The sequence below is a fragment of the Suricata suricatta genome, chromosome 9, assembly GCF_006229205.1.
Source record: "Suricata suricatta isolate VVHF042 chromosome 9, meerkat_22Aug2017_6uvM2_HiC, whole genome shotgun sequence".
Classification (NCBI taxonomy): domain Eukaryota; kingdom Metazoa; phylum Chordata; class Mammalia; order Carnivora; family Herpestidae; genus Suricata; species Suricata suricatta.
The window spans coordinates 24,713,137-24,733,438 of record NC_043708.1 but is presented as its reverse complement, the minus strand read 5'-3'; the positions used below and the strand labels follow the sequence as shown (position 1 = coordinate 24,733,438).

The 20,302-nt window shown below is 51.8% G+C and overlaps 1 protein-coding gene across 2 annotated transcripts in view; it reads left to right on the top strand.

Annotated features, from left to right (window-relative positions):
- The window catches only part of ESRRB (estrogen related receptor beta), a 168,776-nt gene that overhangs the window by 101,946 nt on the left and 46,528 nt on the right, over window positions 1-20,302 (top strand). For both annotated transcript variants that reach the window (XM_029951299.1, XM_029951298.1), the window contains exon 2: window positions 12,565-12,974. In XM_029951299.1, the coding sequence (XP_029807159.1) occupies window positions 12,565-12,974 (410 nt within the window). The remainder of the gene's footprint in view (window positions 1-12,564; window positions 12,975-20,302) is intronic.

Sequence of the window (20,302 nt, the reverse complement as noted above, 5' to 3'; positions counted from 1 at the left end):
GAGGAGTGGTCCCAGGACCAGGGATGCTGATCCTGGTGAGGACAGGGCCCACCAGGGAGCAGAGGACCGCCTTCAGCGATCAGGAGGGCTGTCCTGTAGAAGCGGGGCCAGACTTGTTCTGTAGGTCCTGAGGGAAAGAGTTGTAGAAGCTCTGACTGCAAGTTCCAGAGAGAAGTATTTTGGCTCTCCACGAAATCCTTAAAAAAACACAACACTGTGAGTGGCCAAAGGATGGGAATGGCAGCTTCCTGAACTGGGGATATCCCCACCCCTGGCGTCTCTAGCAAAGACAGGCAGCCAAGGACAGATCAGAGGCCCCTTGAGGTTCCAGCCTGGTCAGAATTCCTCCTGCTGCAAGAGGGCCCTGCTGCCTCTCCCTGCCCCCCTGCTGTTCCTCCCACTCTGCTCTTTCCCCACATGCCTCCCTCCCACTTTCTCCAGGACTCTGTTTCAACGTCACCTCCTCTGAGGAGCCCACTGTGGCCACACTCTCCAGTACTACTTCATCCTACCATATGCTCCTCCCCCTGCACTGATCACTAACTGAATGGATACTGTTTTGGTTGTTTAATTATTGTATTAGTCAGGGTTGGTAACACTAGTTAATATTACATACGACTGCAGAGTTTCAGTGGCTTAACACAACCGAAGTTTCCATCTTGTCCATGTGACATTTTGGGGAGTGTGTTGGACAGGTAGCCTTTCGTGAGGTTATTCATGGGCCCAGGCTCCTTCTGGTATGGGTCTCTGCCATCCCCCAGGGCCCTCTGGCTCCCTCCTGGATCCTCTGTGGCCCGCCCACGGGGGAAGACAGAGGGAGCAGGGGGTGCAGGGCGGGGAGCACCGTGGGAGATTTTTCTGGGCCAGATAGGGAAGCGGCTTACATCATTTTGCCCACACTCCATTAGCCGGCACCTAGTCGAGGGCCACAGGCCCCCATAAAGGAGGCTGGGAAATGTAGTCTCCCTGGCGTCTAGGAAGAAAGGAAATTGCTCTTGGTGAACTCCTAGCAGCCTCAGCTATACTGATTTATCACATTTCATTGAATCTATGTCATCATCTATTGTTAAAGACACCATTATTCTTGGAACCACTAATCAAATTAAACTCTAGCAAGCTATCGACTCCAGATGCATTCCGATTGCCAAGATGTTAAAATATGAAAAGATGATACAGCTTCAGGTCAGTGAAATACGGTACTGTCACACTTTGAGGGCAGGGACCTGTCCACCTGCACACTGTAGATAGACAAGGAACAGTAATGGGATATGTGAGCGAGAGGGAACGGACGAATGAATGAGGAGGAGGGGATGAACGAGTGGCTCTTTTGGTTAAGTATCAGAACGGCCCTGGGGTGAGGGTGCGTCAGCGAGTTAAGCTGTGCTCACTCACCTGAGCAGGGGTGCCGCTGGGTTTTTGGACAACTGCCAACAACCACGATGACAGTGACTCCCAGGACTCTGCCCCCAGCCAGCACCCTTCTCCGCCGCCAGCTGCGGTTTTCTCCTCTCTCCCTGCACATTGGTGCAAAGTGTGACCTTGCTCATTTCTTGAGCTGTCCCTCTTTCCGATTCTGTCGTTGGAGAGGCAGCCCTGACACCACAGGTCTCTTGGAAGAGACTCACTGGCCCAGCTGGTCAGGCACACGCCTCTGGGTCCATCAGCCGGGCCAGCGCGGTGGAGGTCTGTGGGAACGTGGCAGTTCCCGAGGGACGGAGCTCCGTGTGTGTGTGTGTGTGTGTGTGTGTGTGTGTGTGTGTAAGGGACAGAGAGTGTTGGACTGAGATGTCAGTTCTGAAGCTGGTTCTGGTGGTACCTGAATAAGGAAACCCATGGCCTAAAAAGGGACTTTGTTGGTGGAAGTTTTAGCACGCGGAGAGGCACACACATTCATGATGAAATAGTAGATAGGAAGGTGCCCAGATGGGTGGACGTTGGGAGACAGAGAGTAAACAGTCTTGCTTGCAGCAAGCGTGAATGTTTAAGGGACACTGAAAGGAAGCCATCGCATTGCCCAAAAAGGGCTGCTGTAACAGCCGGTAGCATTTACTTACTGAGCACTGACTGTGTGCCAGGCACTGCTCTAAGCTCTTTTCTGTTAGTAACTTGCCAGTCCTCGAGACCGCGCTATGAGATGTGTACTGTAATCAGCATCCCCATTTCACAGATGAGGAGTCTGAAGCACAGAAGGGTTAAATACACTGGAAGGGGCGGAACTGGACTTCAAACTCAGGCAGTGCAGCTCAAGCCGCTAAGCTCTGCGGCCCCAGCACCATGGCTGCTGTGAGGACCACATGCTATCTAGAAATGGCCACGTGTGTCCGTGACAGTAGGTGGGAGGTTTATACAGCATCGCGGCTTGGTGCACGGTGCAAATGCAACCAGACTCAACAAGCGTTAAGATCAGGTCACAGATGTCCGCTCTCCAGTAGCCATTGAAGGGAAGAATCCCTGTGGCATGGTGGGGGCATATTCTGAGTGTTTGATGCTGCCCCTCCTCCAAACACTCCCTTTTGGGGTGTTCAGAGCCCGGAGTTGGCCAACAGGACTCACGGAACAGCCACGGGATACCTCCGGGTCCTGTTTGAGGGGACCCCATGCAGAGGATCGAGGTGAAGGCTGAAGTTTGGAATCGGTGTCTCCAGAGGAGCTCCTTGGTCTAGTTTGCGGAGAGTGGAGTAAGGGCCACAGTGGCCCTCCGCTGGCCAGAGCTCGGCCAATGCACGGACCCTCCCAGCTGGCCCAGGGCACTCCCACTCCACGTCCACTCATCTCCCCCTGCTCTGGCAGAACCTCTCTCTTCTCATTATGATGGACGCAGCCTGGAAACTCACGGGTAAAAAAGCCCCGATTGAAAGGCACTAATTACCCATCATTATTTTCCATGCCGTAATTTGTGTGGAACGAGATTTCAATCAGTTGTCCGGGACCAGTCTGGTTTTGACTAATCTTTCTAAGACAAGATGCTGCATTACAGATTTTTGCCATAGCTTCAGCACACAGTGGGGGAGAGGCAGGATCTTGCTGCCAGTTTGCTTTTGGGTCCTTCTGCAGTCCTGGGTTCCAGAGGGGGCCCCAAGGGGAGAAAGAGAAGAGGAGTGTTAGGAAAAGTGTTCTGAGGAGACCAGATAAAATGGAGCCACCACAGGAGCGGTGCTGTGGTGGCATTGCGGCAGTGGAGGGTGGCGGGGCTGGGGGGCTGCCAGAGTGAGCCCCGTCTCCCAGGCAGGTCACCACGACTCCCCATGCCTCTCACCCCCAACCAGCCCCCAACCAGCCCAGCTGTCTGGTTAGTAGTTTGGAGTTAGTAAGTGGGTCCCAGACTCTCGACCCCTTATCTGCTGGTCACCAGGGTGGACAGCAGAATCTGTCCCCAGCTGTGCTTGTGTGTCTGTCCAGGAAAACGGTCCTGCTGTTGAAAGATACACATATGTAAGATTTCAATCACACAGAAGTGCTAAAAATACCACGTATTAAAAATAGGTGATTGAGACCACTCAGGGGGAGAATCAATTTGAATTAAAGAAATATGCGAGTTTAAGAAAAAAATATATAATACTGGACCCCGCATGTATAGGATTGGATTAAGTATAATACTTGGTTCCTAATACTTGTTATCATTGGCCACCTCACCCTCCCTCACTTCCTGCTTCCTCCCTTCCTCCCATGTAGTAAGTGCCCATGAATTCATATTCCAACAGGAAGGTGGGACAGTTATTCACATTTAGCCACATGGTCCTCCAAATCCCATCCCCTATTAAGGGCTCCTTCTATATTCTTTAATATTTTAAAATGAATGTTTATGTTCATTCACTTTTTGAGAGAGAGAGAAAGAGAGGACAAGCCAGGGAGGGCCAGAGAGAGAGGGAGAGAGAATCCCAAGCAAGCTCCATGCTGTCAGCACAGAGCCCAATTCGGGGCACCGTCTCATAAACCGTGAGATCATGACCTGAGCTGAAACAAAGAGTTAGACACTTAACCAACTGAGCCACCTAGGCATCCCTGTAGTCTTAAAAAAAAATTTTTTTTTTTTGGTTTATTGAGGGGGAGAGAGAGACAGAGCACAGGCAGGGGAGGGGCAGGGAGGGAGACACAGAATCCAAAGCAACTTCCAGGCTCTGAGTTGTCAGCACAGAGCCCGACGCGGGGCTTGAACTCACGAGCCATGAGATCATGACCTGAGCTGAAGTCAGACACTCAACCAACTGAGCCTCCCAGGCACCCCATGTTTCTAAAGTTTAGCTGTGCTACTTTCAGGTTCCTTGAGGGGCTGATTCCTAACCAATAAAGCTTTGCTGGCAGGTCTGAGGGTCCACTACAACGAATTGCTCCTGGTTAACGAATTAATTATAGAAATGCACACAAGAGTCTCTCAAGTGTTCAGAAAGCATTTTTCTTCTGTGTAGTGGGTTCCTGATTTAGGCTTATTTATCCTCTTAGTTTTCCTAGCCAACCACTTTCGCTCCTGGCAAATGGCAGGTTCCTTGTGGAATCTCCCTCCATCCTATATCTGGGGACTTAGTTGAGGGAAGAGCTTTGCTGGGTTTGACCACAGGCAGCCAGATGACGAGTTTTCTGGAAGGGGCTTCCCGGGAGACTCATCGCAGTAGGCCAGCGTCCTCAGAGTACTTTCTGGGAACCAGCTCTGGCTCAACATTTTGCATACACTAGTTTGTGGTCACGCAGAACAGTCCTATGAAGGAGGTGATCGAGCCCATTTTACAGGTGAGCACTCTGAGGCTGAGAGAGAGTGATGGCAAAGCCAACAGCTGATATGTGGCAGAACTGGCTCCTGTGTTGCCAGCGTGGAGGCTCGTAACCCTTAAGTGACAGGGTTCCTGTTTTTGCTCTTACAAGTGTGGCCTCAACACAGAGCCTAAAGTGGGCCATAGGGGGCAGGGGTCCCGGATTGTTGTGTGCCGTGAGGTGGGCTCTGTCCCACGGAAGAAAGCAAGCCAGGCCCTAGGCTAATCAGGCCAGTTCAAAGCGCTGCCCTCCGTGAGCTGTTCTTCCAGAAGCTTCCCTCCTGCTTGCCCAGCAGGCCATTGTGAGGGGGCCAGATCCCTGAGATTCCAGCTTAAGAGTTTACAACTGTCTCTTGCTGGCACGCATGAGTTTCTCTTCCTCTGCAGATGTGTGGCCAAACAGCTCAACTGTTTGGATTTTCCAACATTTTTTGGTCTCCATGGACAGCCCACCTCGTTAACGGTCCAGCCGAAGCAGAGACAACCCCTCTCTCCTCCACTGAGCTAAGAGGGCCGGGACAGAGAGCTGGCTGGGGTAGGGGGAGGCCATGACGAATCAGATGGTGGCAAAATTGAGGCCAGGGCAGCTCTGGCTGTGCTCCGGTCATGCATGGATCACGGTGGGGGGTGAGGGAATGATGCCTGAGGGCCTGCGGCCACTGACTTCTGCCCTTGCAGAGGCTGCTTCATGGGGCCTCGGTCCCTCCCATAAAATCAATAGTCATCGACCTCATTGGGAACTGGGTCCCAGCCAGCCACAGATGACGCACTCCACGTGACCCCCTCCTGTCCAGAATGAAGTGTCCACCACCCCTCCTCACCCCAAGGCTGCAGCCTCCCTGCAGGCCTTCTCCACACCCACCCTGTGGCCACATCCCCCCAGGGCCTTGGCACCCAGCCTCCAACTCTGACATCTTCCCGGACCCCATCTCCAATCCCCCCAACTTTCTCACTCCTTCCTCTGCTTTCCCTCCACCTGCAGTCCCAGAGCTCACCCTGCTCCTGGGCCCTCCCTCTGTTTCCTTCTACTTCTGCACTTTTTCCTCTGTCCCGGACCTGTACCATTCATCGGCCCAACCCTCCACCGTGGCCCCCCTGCCCTCCCTCTTTCCTCTATGTCAGCGGTTCTCATTCTGGGGTGATTTTCCCCCAGGGAACATTCTGCAAGGTTTTGAGATTGGGTTGTCCCGTCCAGGGCAGGGAGGGACTGTGGTACCTGCATCCAGTGGGTAGAGGCCAGGGATGCTCTTAAACACCCTACAGTGCCAGGACAGCCCCACAACGAAGTCCTTTCCCCAGATGTCAGTAGGGCCCCGGGTGAGAAACCCAGATCCAAGCTGCTGGAGGAGACTGGGCTCCTCCTGTGTTGCTGCCCCTGCACTGTGAGCAAAGAGGCCTGGAAAACCCTGATGCCCTGATTTCTGCTCTCTCCTCTCCCCACCCCCCAGTTGCTGTTGCAAGCTTCCTTCCTTTTCCTAGACTTCCTGCCCAGAGCCTTCATTCCCTGTGCCTCCCGCAGCAGGGACTGAGTGGAGGCCGAGTGGAGAGGACAGGGAGGCGACGGCTGTCAGCTCTCTCTTCTGCTGCCCACAGACCTCCCCTGTGCATGGCCAGCCTTCCCTCCGCCCCCTGCCCCTCTTACTGTTTCAGCTTCCTCTCTCTTCCTGCATTCCAGATTCGCATCAAAGCCTGCCAGGTCCCCTGGCCACATCATTCCCCTGGTACTCAAACTTGATGCCCCTAAAATCAGGCTACAAAAACAAACCGACCTGCAAATGCAGACTTCTGGGCCCCCTTGCAGAGGTGTGTGTGCAAATTGTGACTGTGGTCGGGTTAGGCCCAGGCAGCCCCCACCCCCCACCTCGTTCAGCAAGCCCCTCAGCTGACTCTGGTGAAGGTTGAACTGGAATTTGGGAAAAGCTGACATTTTTTACCTTTTGTATCTTCAGTCTGTGCTTCTTGATTTGTTCTTTACCATTAGCATGAAATGTAGAGTCATCAGATAATTCATGGCCCACTCTGGGGAGAAGAGCAGGGGTGACCTGTACTTAGCAGGCTGGTAGGTAGGTTCAGGATCACCCAGGGCAAACAGCAAAGCATGGATTCTATAATTTTTAAAAACCTTAAGTTCCTTTCATTCTTTAAAAATTTTTTTAATATATTTAAATTCAAGTTAGTTAATAGTGTAGTAGTGGTTTCAGTAGAACCTAGTGATTCATCTCTTAACACAGAACACCCGGTGCTCATCCCAACAAGTGCCCTCCTTAGTGCCCATCATGCATTTAGCCCACCCCCACCCCCTCCAGCAACCCCCAGTTTGTTCTCTGTATTTAAGAGTCTCTTGTGGTTTGCCTCCCTCTCTGTTTTTATCTTACTTTTCCTTCCCTTCACCTGTGTTCGTCTGTTGTGTTTCTTAAATTCCACATAAGTGAAATCATATGATATTTGTCCTTCTCTGACTAATTTCGCTTAGCATAATACCCTTTAGTTCCATCCATGTTGTTGCAAATGGCAGGATTTCATTCTTTTTGATTGCTGCGTAGTACTCCATTGTATATATAAACCACTTTGTCTTCATCCATTCATCTGTTGATGGACATTTGGGCTCTTTCCATAATTTTGTTATTGTTGATAGTGCTGCTATAAATATTGGGGTGTATGTGCCCCTTTGAAAGAGCACACCTGTATCCCTTGTATCAATACCTAGTAGTGGTCTTGCTGGGTCATAGGGTAGCTCTATTTTTAATTTTTTGAGGAATCTCCGTACTGTTTCCCAGAGTGGCTGCACCAGTTGGCATTCCCACCAGCAGTGCAAAAGGGTTCATTCCCCTTTCTTTGCATCCTCGCCAACATTTGTTGTTTCCTGAGTTAATTTTAGCCATTATGATGAGTGTGAGATGGTCTCCCATTGTGGTTTTGACTTGTGTTTCCCTGATGATGAGTGACGTTGAGTATCTTTTCACGTGTCTGTTGGCCATCTGGATGTCCTCTTTGGAGAAGTGTCTGTTCATGCCTTCTGCCCATTTCTTCACTGGGTTATTTGTTTTTTGGATGTTGAATTTGATAAGTTCTTTATAGATTTTGGATACTAACCCTTTATTTGATATGTCATTTGCAACTATCATCTCCCATACTGAGGTTGCCTTTTAGTTTTGTTGATTGTTTTCTTAACACCCTCCATCAAAGAAAACCAATAACCACCCACAATAACAACAAAACATTCTTCATCTGCCTCCATAATCCCCAAGTTCAAGGGAATGGTACTGCCTGAAGGTGTGCCAGGAGGCACCCCACCCTTGCATCCTTTTCTACCCTTTGCAGCCTAACTTCTTGAAAGAGTTGTCTGCATGCACTGTCTCCTCCATCCACAGCCGAGCGCTCTCCATCCCCGTGGTGCCCTGACACTCCCTGGCGAAGTCACCAGTCACCTCCTGACTGCTCACTGCAGTGGACACTTGCCCAGTCTGACCTCCCCTGACCTTGTAGCCACGTATGACCTGCTGCCACCCCCTCCTCATTGCATTTCCATGACACTTACTCTTTTTATTATTTATTTATTTAGACACATGCTTTTTTAAAAGCATGCTTTAAAGAGCAGTTTATTTGTTTTAAGTGTTATTTTAAGAGAGAGAGGGAGGGGGAAGGGGCAGAGAGATGGGGGGACAGAGGATCCCAAGCAGGCTTTGTGGTGACAGCACAGAGCCTGATGTGGGGCTCAAACTCACAAACCGTGAGACCATGGCCTGAGCTGAAGTCAGATGCATTTAACCCGCTGAGCCACCCAGGCACCCCTAAAAAGTGTTTTAAAGAATGCCTTTTATAGGGGTGCCTGGGTGGCTCAGTGGGTTGAGTGACTTTGGCTCAGGTCATGATCTCACGGCTCAAGAGTTCAAGCCCCGCATCGGGCTTTGCGCTGACAGCTCAGAGACTGCTTCAGATTCTATGTCTTCCTTTTTCTCTGCCCCTCCCCCACTCCCCACTCGAGGTCTTTCTCTCTCAAAAAATAAACATTAAAAAAATGCTTTTCATATTCTTCAGCTCCTCTAGCTGGTTCTTCTCCCCCGACTTCCTGGACTTCTTTCTCCCCTGTCCTTTAGGATTTTGATTTGGAACTCATGGACAATGAGTCACAGGTCAGGAGAACTGGAGACAAGGTTTTCCTGAAGGGTCTGGCTTCTCCAGCAAATTTTGTCCCTTGCCTGGTGCATCCAGGACCCGGTAGCCCAGAGGGGTTCTGTGCCCCCAGAGCGTTCTTGACTCTCACACTGCAGGGCAAGAGATGGAAGGTCCAGGGCTTTGGAGCTCTCCTCTGCCGTTTGTGAGGGCTTTGATCTTGAGGCTGTTGCCAGGGCAGGACCCCCCCACCCAAGGCCGGTTTGACGGGAGGCGGAGTACCATGGAACAGAGCATGGGTCCCAGCCTCTCCTGTCCCCCAGGTGACCTGGGACAAGCTTCAAGCTCCAGCTTTTCTCTTCTGTGAAGTGGGAATGATACTGTCTGGCAGACAGGCCATGGAGACTAAACCAGATGGTACAAAAGGACGCGTCCAGCGTGTGACTGCACTTGGTGGATGGCCACTGAACTTGTCTAGCCCAGCCTCTGGGGAGAGCGCAAACAGGCAGTTCCTGAGCTTGGAAAAAACAGAGAAGTTTGGAAGGAATCTTCTACCTGGAAGAGAAGCTGTGTCCCCCTGGACGGGGTGCTCATTCAGTCTGCAACTGTGAATGAATGAGCAAGTGAAAGAATGAAGACCAGTGGGGCCCGCGGCAGGGCTGTGGGGGTGGGGGCACCCCTGTGAGGGTAGCACCCCCTGGCTCTTCTGGTGCTCTGTGCACTTGTGTTTGTTTAGTCTGCTCTTCCTGAGACAGAATGAGCTTTTTAAAAATGTTTATTTATTTTTGAGGGGGCGGGGAGGGACAGGGAGAGAGGGGGACAGCGGATCCGAAGTGGGCTCTGTGCTGACAGCAGGCCACCTGACGCAGGGCCCGAACACACGAACTGTGAGATCATCACCTGAGCCAAAGTTGGACGTTTAACCAACTGAGGCACCCTGGGAATGAGGTTCTTGAAATCGTAGGCCGTGCTTGTCGTGACCTGTCCCGTCCTCTGGCCAGCACGTGCCTGGAATCGGTGTGGACTCTCCCTAGATAAGACATTCTGGGCTGGGGGTGGAGGTGGGGAGGGGGTGGCGGGGTACCAAAATCATGGTCATGGGAAAGAGAAGAGGAATGAAATCCTCAGATCCTCCCCATGTCCAAACACACACAACCGGGCTGCAGGCCAGCAGTGGCTGGATTTCTGTGCCACTCCGAGGCCAGGGTCAAGTTTGCTTCCTTCAGCCCTGGAGTCTCTGAAGATGAGATGATAAAAGGCCTACTTGAGAGACCAAACAAGGTGGATGACGTAGGCATAGTGACATAGTGTTAGGCTCCTATTGACCTGATGATGCCTCGGGTAACTGAAACTGCAGATGAGGGGGTAGGGGGACTACTGTTGTTGCTGTAATTACTGTTAATGTCAAGTGTATCTCCCGAAACCTCTGGAGTTCTTTTGTGTTTCAGGGAGGGGTGAGGATGGAGGGCTGGGGTCTGGGAGCTGTCCTCTGGACAGTGGGCCTGGGGTGTTTCTGTGACCTGCGGAGCCTAAAGCAGTGAGTGGGAGGGGATTACAGATGGCCCCCCTCGGCTTTCCACGTCTGCCCTGTGTGGAGGCGCTGTGGGGAGGTGACCCAAAGGTGCCTACCTGGGCGGATTTCCTGCCTGGGTCATGTCCTGCCGGGCTATGTTCCTGTGGACATACCAGGGACCTGCTGCTGGACGGAGGGGAAGCAGGTGGGCATATGGAACCCAGGACGATGACAGCACAGCAGCCAGAGCTGTGAAAGGACCCAGAGGAGTCCCTCAACTGGGGCACCCTCTGCCGATGTAAGGGAGACAGGCTTCTCAGAGGACTTGGGAATGCTACATTCGGAACAGAAGGGGCCTGAGAGCCTCTGTCTTCAGAGGCTACATTCCAGTAGATAAACTTGAGAGTGGTAACCTTATGTAGTATCTATTATCTTTCTATCTGCAACTCCGGGTTTCTGATTAGAACCACTTGTGGGGCAATGTGTTCCCTGCCTCTGCAGGTGTTCAGATGTAGATGGATGGAACAGCCCCTCCGGGAGGTGTACTAACCATGAAACCATTAGTGATACCAGGGATGGCGAAGACCCCTCCCATCATGAGATCGCATTTGGAGGCGTGGGGGTGGGCTTTGTGGGTGCGACAAAGCAGCCCCTTCCCTGGTGGTGACCAGTCCTTTCCTCATAGGACTGCTCAGGGGAGGGGGGGTCCCTCTGAGCATTATTAGAGGTGGTCCATCCTCCGGCCCTGCGACCCTCCCTTCCACCCAGAGCCATCTTTCTGCTAATGCAGCTGTACCAGTGATCATTCAGCCCTTTGCCTTCTCCAGGATCTTTCTTTCTTTCCTTTCACCTGCTTCACCCGGCATAAGCCTTGGCCACCTCCTTATCTCCACACAGCCAGGCCAGGTCAAGGACAGGTGGACCCTGACCCAGCTTCCTGACTCCACATCCTGGTTGGCCCGAGAGGTCTTAAGTGTGGGCTGGTGCTGGGTTTCCCATTTTAAACATCCACCTTTATCACCCTGCTGTGCGCTTTGCTTGCCTCTCTGGAGAGAGGTTCTTGTCCTTGTCCTGGGACCCTGTGGGAGATTCGCCCCTTGATCGCCTGGTTCTGGGAGAGGGGACTTTCATTTTGGGAAACATTTATGACCCTTTGCAGTGACCTTTTCGTTGGTAAGGCTCCCTTGCCTCAGTGGGTGAGGTAGGAATGCTCAGAGCTTGAAATTTAGGGGTAAGAAAGCGCCAGGGATGCAAGGAGCTAGGGCTGTAATGGTCCCCTCGACCTCCTGGAAACAGTCTCTGGGGCTGGGTGGGGCTGCGAATCCAGCCTGCTGGGTGGGGGTTAGGGGGAAGGGAGGGGGCCCGGAGTCACCTTCCAGATGTACCTTGGGCCAGAGGCAAACCCCAGAGCAGCCTTTGTCCCCAGCCCTGCCTCTTGTCCTTGGCAGGTGCCTTGGTGGCATGTCTGGTCTCAATCTCAGTGATGGGGGCACATTGGGGAAGCACCAAGCATGGCCTTCCTTAGCCAAGTGGAACTGGGTGAAGCGGGTTATCAGGTCAGTGTACTTGAGTGTGTCTGGGCCGGGGCCTAGCATGCTCCGACTTCCAACGGCAGCCACTGTGTATGTTGTGCAGGAAGGCTGGCAGACTACTTTGTCTGCCTTGTTACCACTTCCTGTGGCCCTTATGTCAGCAGAGAGCTGGCATGCCTAATCTGAAGTTCATTGATCAAACATAGGTATTTCAGGATGCCTGGGTGGCTCAGTGGGTTCAATGTCAGACTCTTTGATTTTGGCTCAGGTCACAATCTGAACGGTCAGGGAATCGAGCCCAGAGTAGGGCTGCACCCTGGATATGGAACCTGCTTGGGATTCTGTCTCCCTCTGCCTCTGCCCGCCTCGTGCTCTCTCTCTCTCAAAAAAAAAAAAAATTAAAAGACCATAAAACCCTAGTTTCTTCTCTGAGAACGCAGAAGGTTCTGGGGGGTGATGCCAGAAGCTTGCTCTGGGCTGCTCAGTGTCCCGACCCGTTGACCTCCGGGCCAGCATTTTTATCTCAGCAACGCCTTAGCATCGAGCCCCTCCCAGCCACCCCGCCCACTTGGTGCCCGGAGCCCAGAGCTAATTCCTGGGGCCGGTGTCACACCCACCGCGCCCTCCGCAGAGCTGACTTGCCCGCGCTCTGTGTCCACAGGCTGCTCAACAGAATGTCCGCGGACGACCGGCACCTGGGCTCCAGCTGCGGCTCCTTCATCAAGACAGAGCCGTCCAGCCCGTCCTCGGGCATCGACGCCCTCAGCCACCACAGCCCCAGCGGCTCGTCCGACGCCAGCGGGGGCTTCGGCCTGGCCCTGGGCACCCACGCCAATGGTCTGGACTCGCCGCCCATGTTCGCAGGCACCGGGCTGGGCGGCACCCCGTGCCGCAAGAGCTACGAGGACTGTGCCGGCGGCCTCATGGATGACTCGGCCATCAAGTGCGAGTACATGCTCAACGCCATCCCCAAGCGCCTGTGCCTCGTGTGTGGGGACATCGCGTCAGGCTACCACTACGGCGTGGCCTCCTGCGAAGCCTGCAAGGCCTTCTTCAAGAGGACCATCCAAGGTGCGTGACGGCAGGGCGGGGGGGGGGGGGGGGGGGGGGGGGGGGGGGGGGGGGGGGGGGGGGGGGGGGGGGGGGGGGGGGGGGGGGGGGCGGGGGCGGCGGGAAACCCGCTGCCAGGTCAGCTCGGCGCCTCGACACCGGGGGTTGGGTAGGTCCCTTTCCAGCCTCTCAGGGTTTCTGCTTCGGGACTCCCGATGAGACTCCAAATCCATGAGGCAGGCACCCCCTGCCCCCCACCGTGGCGCCCCAGGAAACCCAGGGAAAATCCGAACAGATGCACCGTGCATGGGCCTCTCTCTGATGTGGGGAACACTGCCAAGAGGGGGTCCCTAACTAGCTGCTTTTGGGGGAGACAATCGTGTTATTGGCCCTGCGCTCAAGACCCCTCGCTGTAGAAAGGGTTCTTGTTTTCATCTTTTAACGGCACAAATGAAATGCGGGTATTTTCTTAATTGGGTAAGAGTGTGGCCAACAGCAAGGGAAACCCACATGACCGTTCTCAAGGGCTTTTACACTACGTCTCTGTATCAGCTGAGTTGTGTTCTGATGGCCATGAGGCTGGCCGCCTCTTTCACAGGCTGTGTGAGTTAGTCCCATAAAGGTGTGCGAGAGCCCTGGCCGGTGACCTCTGGAAGGTCACCTGGAGTTAAATGGGGGATGATGATGAGTCCACCCCCCTCCCCCACCCCGAGAGTTGTCAAGTTCATGGCACAGGGGCCAGCCCAGGCAATGACCTGGTGCATGGTAGCCAAGACTGTAGCAGGCCATGGATAGGGCACTTGGGCCATTGGTTCCATCAGGGATCTACTGAGCACCTACTAAGCGCCAGCCATTGCTCTAGGTGCTGTTGGTTGGGTGACAAAAAGCCCTCCTCATGCACAGAACTGAAACGAGGCGATGCCATTCTACTGGGACAGAAACTGCAACCAGACCAGACAAAACCCAGGGGCACCTGTCCTGGCCCTGCCTGGCTGTCCTCAGGGTGTCCTCCCTCCCTCCCCCGTTTCATTTTTGGAAGAGTCAGGTTGAGCTTTCCTGGGATGACTTGCGGTGTATTCGTTCACCGATGACAAATAATTGTTGAAATTTCCTGTGACTATTTATTTATTATATTAGTCGAGGGCCTTAAGGTTGGCCATGTTTCCAATTCTGTTAGTTGAGAGGTTGTGGTATAGGGGCCGTCGGGCGGGCTCCTGGGTCAGACAGCTCTATCTGCTACCTTAGAGCTAGATGCCCCTGGGCATGCTGCCTCAGTTTCTCTCTAGGTTCATTTCCTTCTCTTACGGTGCGAAGCTATCATTCCTTCCTCACATAGAGATGCGAAAGGAGAGTGAGTGAGTTAATATGTATAAAGCACTTGTTATATTGCCTGGTGCTCCATAAGTGCTAAATAAATGCTTGCAAGTATGATTTTCACTTATAATATCACTTACGAAGTATTATTACTTAGACAACAGATACATAATTTTTGTCCTACAGAGCAGGCTTTTGTAAGTATGTATATTTAAGTAAAATGGCATATTTTGATTTAGGATTTAAATCACCTTGGCTACTTTAGTTATAGATTATATATATATATATATATATATATATATTAACAAACGCTTAAACACATCCTGGTGAATGAACGCATCCCGGTCCCTGTCAGGTTCATACTGGTGAGTCTTGAGTCTTGGGAGGACAGGCTGGAAAGTCTGAACCTGAAAAGCACTGTGTGATCATTTCAAGTCTTCTGCCTCAGCCTGGGTTGAAAACCTCCAGTCTGATATCCAATCAGTATCATTGGATATTTGACAAATAAACATGAGATATTTAAACCAATTTGAGTTCCTGAGATAGCAGCTGTTTTCTTCCCAGATCATGAGGTGGTCCGGTAAGACTGCAGTTGTGTTTTTAGATTCTTTGAGGTCAACTTTTGAAAAATTGCTTTTTAGGAGACAGTCCCATGTTCTTCACTCCACATTGGTCTTAAATGGGCTGGAAGGTTCTGGATCAAATTTTCTGACAGGAGAGGCTGGTGCAGACTCAGAAACCCTGCCGTCCCTCAGCAGAGGCCCTGGTGCCAAGCGTTATCCTCAGCACCCCAAGACCCTGCAGGAAGGTTGTGTAAATAATCTTAATTATTTGCTCCACGAAGAAGATAGCGATCTTTTCCTGGAAGTCAGAGGACAAACAGCAGCATGGAGCACACTCAGAACTCAGATGCTCTCGTCTCTTTTCTGGGTCCCAAGTTCTGGTTGTCATTTAGAACCAGGGAGAGGTTTCTATGTAGGACTGGGAGAGTACACTGTAGCCGATAGTTTGCTCCGGTTATTTTATTAAGCCTTTGGTTTTGTTCTAACATGGATTTTGACTTTGTTGTTTCTGAACAGAACGGTTGTAGAAAATTTGGAAGCATAGTTAGAGGATAATGAGGAGAACCAATAATTGGACAACCTCAGAGACCAGTGGGTACTGTGTGAGTGCTCTGAGAGAGGTACCCGTGGGGGGCGGGGTGGGGGCAGGGGAGGAAGACGTAGCACCCGCTCTCTGCCCTCAAGACCCTGGCATCTAAAGCTTAGGGCACGAGAGTGAGCTTGCAGGCCTCGCCTAAGGTTCCAAACCAAGGTACAGTCTCCTAAGCATGTGCCCAACCGGGGTGACTCATTCGGTTAAGCCTCTGACTTCAGCTCAGGTCATGATCTCACAATTTGTGAGTTCAAGCCCCGAGTCAGAACCCTCACTGAGAGCCAGAGGCTGGTTGAGATTCTCTCTCTCTTCCTGTCTTTCTGCCCCTTTCCCCCCACTCTCTCTCTCAACTTAAAGAGGATATTCAGGCCATTTTTTTTTTTTAAGTCGTAGCTTGCACTGAGGGCCTCTTGTCACAGAATGAGTGAATTCTCATCACAGGATGAGTGACTTTCAGAATGAGTGAAATTAGTGAATTAGAATTCACTAATTTATATAAATGCTTGGAAAAAGCTCTAAAGTGGCCAGCTCACATTCTGTCTCCTTAGATCCCTTCCGTCTCTCAATTCCATGGTCATACCAATATGGAAAGAAGTTTATAAAAACAAGGACATCATGGTAGATTTAAGGAAAAAAACCCTCAGACAGCTTTTTTTTTTTTTAAGATTTTATTTTTAAGTAATCTCTACACTCAGTGTGGGGCTTGAACCCACAACCCTGAGATCGAGTCGCAGGCTCCACTGACTGAGCCAGCCAGGCGCCCCCAACCATTTCTTTTCTATAGGTATTTATCGGGCACTCTCACCGTGCCAGGTGCAGCAGGGTGGGGCTGCGGGAGAGGCTGGGAGAGGTGGGCTGAGTACACCCTACTGGTCTTTTGTCAGTCAGGTTAAATTAGGACACTGCCACACCTATTCGTTTACTTAGAATCTGGCTGCTTTGGTGCTGCAGCCACAGGATGTTACAAAGCCTAAAACACTAACTGTCTGACCCTTTACAGAAATTTCCATTTCCGTGTTACAGCATTGAACAAGGTAGGGACGGTCCCTCTGCTCACGGGGGGCTTTTGATCAACCTTAGCAGTACACGTTAAGTATTGAGTACATCTTTGCCTGCCTGGATTCTAAGTAAGCGGGAGTTCGTTGCAAGGAACAGATGAGCTCAGACACAAAAAAGGCACCTTCTTGAAGGGACACCGTGGCTCCCCAGCTAAGGAGATAATCAGCAACCTGACTGACTTTACTGGGATAGCTAAGGGGGGAAAATGTGCTCACCTAAGAGGATTGATCAGCCCCTGAGGCATAGAAAAAGGCTTTGGCAAAGGCACCACTCCTATGAAATGGGAGTCAGCCTGGGGACAGACTGATGTCATTATACATTCAGTTGATGTGATTAACATCTTTCTGATTATGATCTAGTTCCCCCTCTCCCCCCAGGAGGTCTTCTGCTTGGAGTGAACTTGCTGGTTTAGGCACAGGTTTCTATTTGTACTTGAATGTGCATCGCTGGGCTTCTACATCAGGCCTCGGAGTTTGGTCAGTGTGAGTGTGGCCCTGAGAGATGGAGCTCCTTTCTGAACTATGATACTGACCTCACAGTAGTGAAAGCCTTTGTAATGAATAGCTAAGTGATGAAGTGGCCTTTTGGGGAGCCATCTGAGGGACTTTTCCAAGATGTATCCCCAGGCCTTGACCCTGTCGCCTTGCCTTCTCTTCCACTGAGAAACTAGAAGGCCTCAGTGGGAACGCCCTCAGTTGTTGCCAGCAGGGCTCCCCGTGCCCTGGTCCCCCATCTGTGGTGCCTTCTGTTCACTGCCTGCCTGCTCAGGGATCACTGCTCACATCACTGCCAGAGATGCCTCCTGCCCAGGGCTCTGGGCAAATCCCGTCTCCTCCCCACTTCCTGGAGACCCTCCTACCCATTATCTCCTCTCTTCTACCCTCTCTGGTCTCCTCCCTTCTGCATTTAAATACTTCTGGTATCTGCACTCTAACACAAAACAAAACAACACCCATTTTCAGCTTCCAGCCCCTCTTTCCCTTCCTCTTCTCAGTTCTTGAGCTGCTTTACTGCCCTGTGTCTGTGTCTGCTCCCACCCGTGCACCCGATGCCTCTGGAGCCAGAATGAGCCCCAGTTCAGCCTCCCCACCACGCTCCAGTGCCTCCAACACCTACAGAACATTTCCTCTCGGGTGTTCCGGAAGCACCCAAGTGCAACAAGTCCTGCCCGCCGTCAGACATCTCTCCTTGTGTCCCAGTCATCGGTCCCCCAGTGTGCAGGCCAGAAGTGGGTCTTCCCTGGAACTCGACTTCCTGCCCTCCATCCCAGACCAGTATTCCCGTAGCCACATCCAGTTCCATTTCATTCCTTCATGTCCCATGACCTGACACATCTCTCCGTTCGCGCTGCTCTGTTCTGGGCCACACTGACCACTGTAGCTGCTAGTCTGTCTCCTGGCTGCCGGACTCACCCCTTCCCAGTCTGTTTTCTTCTGTGCTGCTGGGGAGACCAACATCTGAACGGGTCACCCTCCTGTCTTGCTTATGGGTAAGCCGTGGCTCCAGGACGTGATTGAGGGTGTCCTCTGGGATTGCCCCATGCTGTCCTGGTCACTTTATCCCCTGCCACTCTCCCTTGTAGGCGGTGGGTCTGCCTGACTGCTGTTTTCCAGTTCCCAGACCTCGTCACACACCATCACTTTCTAGACTTTGCAGATATTTTTCTCCTTATTCCGCCTCCCCCAGCCTCCAGTCCCTACTTTTGTCCTTAAGTCTCCAGATGGCGTTTATTCTTTTTCCACTTCTAAGCGCTCTGTCCCTCCTGAGTGCCCCTGGGGTCCTTCTGCCAGCACGTTGACAATAGTTCCCACACTGTGTGGTTCTTGCCATGATCTGACTGGGACCCCAGGGAGATGATAAGCTCTAGGGAACGGGAGTTACATTTACGTTGATTTTCACCAAACCCCATGTCCTTCCAAAGTGCCTGGTGCCTGGGAAGTTGTGCGTGTGTCTGCATAGAAGGTGATCCCCAAAGGGACCCCTCTGTATTCCCCATGAAGACAGACGAAAGACGTATGGCCAATTTGCCTATGGAAACTTACAGGGATCTAGATAAAGTAGTCAAATGTCTACTTAAAACAATGTGTTGATTTTAGTTACAACTCTATGCTTCAAATCACATTATGTAAACATACTATATTTTTTGAAAAACTTTTCCCTACTCACATTTTGCTTTTTAAAATATTTTATTACTTTTTTAAATTCTTATTTTTTATTTTTGAGAGAGATAGAGCATGAGCAGGGGAGGGGCAGAGAAAGAGAGGGAGACACAGAATCCAAAGCAGGCTCCAGGCTCTGAGCTGTCAGCACAGAGCCTGAACAGGGCTCGAACTCACGGACCATGAGATCATGACCAAAGTCGGACGCTTAACCAACTGAGCCTCCCAGGTGCCCCTCTATTCATGATTTGTGAAGCAAGTTTATCAAACTTGCCACACAGACCTTTGACTAAAGTGTCTTTGGCTTTTCTAGGACCACTTCCTGAGTCATTTAAGTGTTTCAGAGCATACTGTCTTTACTCTTTAGTTACTTGAAACTTTATGAGTATGTATGTGCTCCTAAAAAGGTCATTTTGAGCTGTAAGTATAGTTCCTAGGGCATCAGGACAGTACTCTTTTGTTTGTGTTGATTTATAACCATGATTTCCACAATGTATTCGGTACTCTACTGCTTTTGATATTCAACTTGTGTAATTGTGAGGTCATATTCTCGGGAGTAACTAATTTGCATGAAATTTCTTTACCCCCGTTGTTACTGGTTCAGTTGGATGGCTGGCATTGGCCGAGGCCTTCTTGGGGCAGTGGCTCTTCTGCCATGATGGCTGGTCAACATAAAGTGGTGGACATGGCAGCTCTGTTATGAGATGTCACAAAGTCCCAGATGTTACGCGACTTCTGTTTTGAAGGACAGTGTTTGGGGGACGCACCTGCCTTATGTTTGAGCTTATGAAGTAGTTATTCAGCTCTTTGTTGAATATTGATGGAGTCTCAGCCACTGGATGGGGAGCTGAGCTGACGGTGGATCGGGGCCCCTACCCCGTGGGGCTGCCATCTTGCGGGGAAGGCAGGCAGAAAACATGACAGCATGGAGAGGTGCATCATGGCAGGCTTGAGGCCGATGCTGTGAAAGAGATGAGTCGATGATGAATCGAGAGGGGTCTAATTTAGAGGATCAGGAAGGCCATGCTGAGAAGGTGACTTCCAAGGTAAGGCAGAGCATGTGGAAGAATCCTGGGGTCAGTGCTCCAGACGCAGGAAATAGCTGATGTGTTTCAGGACCAGAAGGGGGGCCAGTGTGGCTGGTGTGAGTGCGGGAGACTGGGTTGGAGATGGGGCTGGGGAGGCTGGTGAAGTCCCAGGTCTGAGTGGTGGGGGGAGGCTTGGTGGTGCTGTACTTGGATTTTCTTCTAGGAGCAGAAGCCATTGATAAATAAACAACACACATTGCTGAAGGGAGGGTAAAGCCACCCTGTACCCCTCCCTACGTCCCCAGGGCACGTGGCCAACTAAGCAGGTCACCAGGAGGCCCTTGGAGCAGCTCCTGGGTCTGTGACTTAAGATGAGGAGAGCCTGGCAGGCGCTGTTTGGTTCACCGGGGGCCCAGACACAGGCGTGGAAGGAAACTCCCCAAGGAAGGGGCAGGGAGATGATTGATGGGTTATGCTGCCTTCGACCACCTCTAGGCCTTTTGTCCTGGAGAATGAGGCCGGGGATCCCACAGGACCCCAGACAAGGGGGCTGCAGAGACAGAGCCAGGAGTGATCGGGAGTCCAGACTAGGTTGCTATCCCAGCCCTGATACTGACCAGCTGGCTGACCTTGG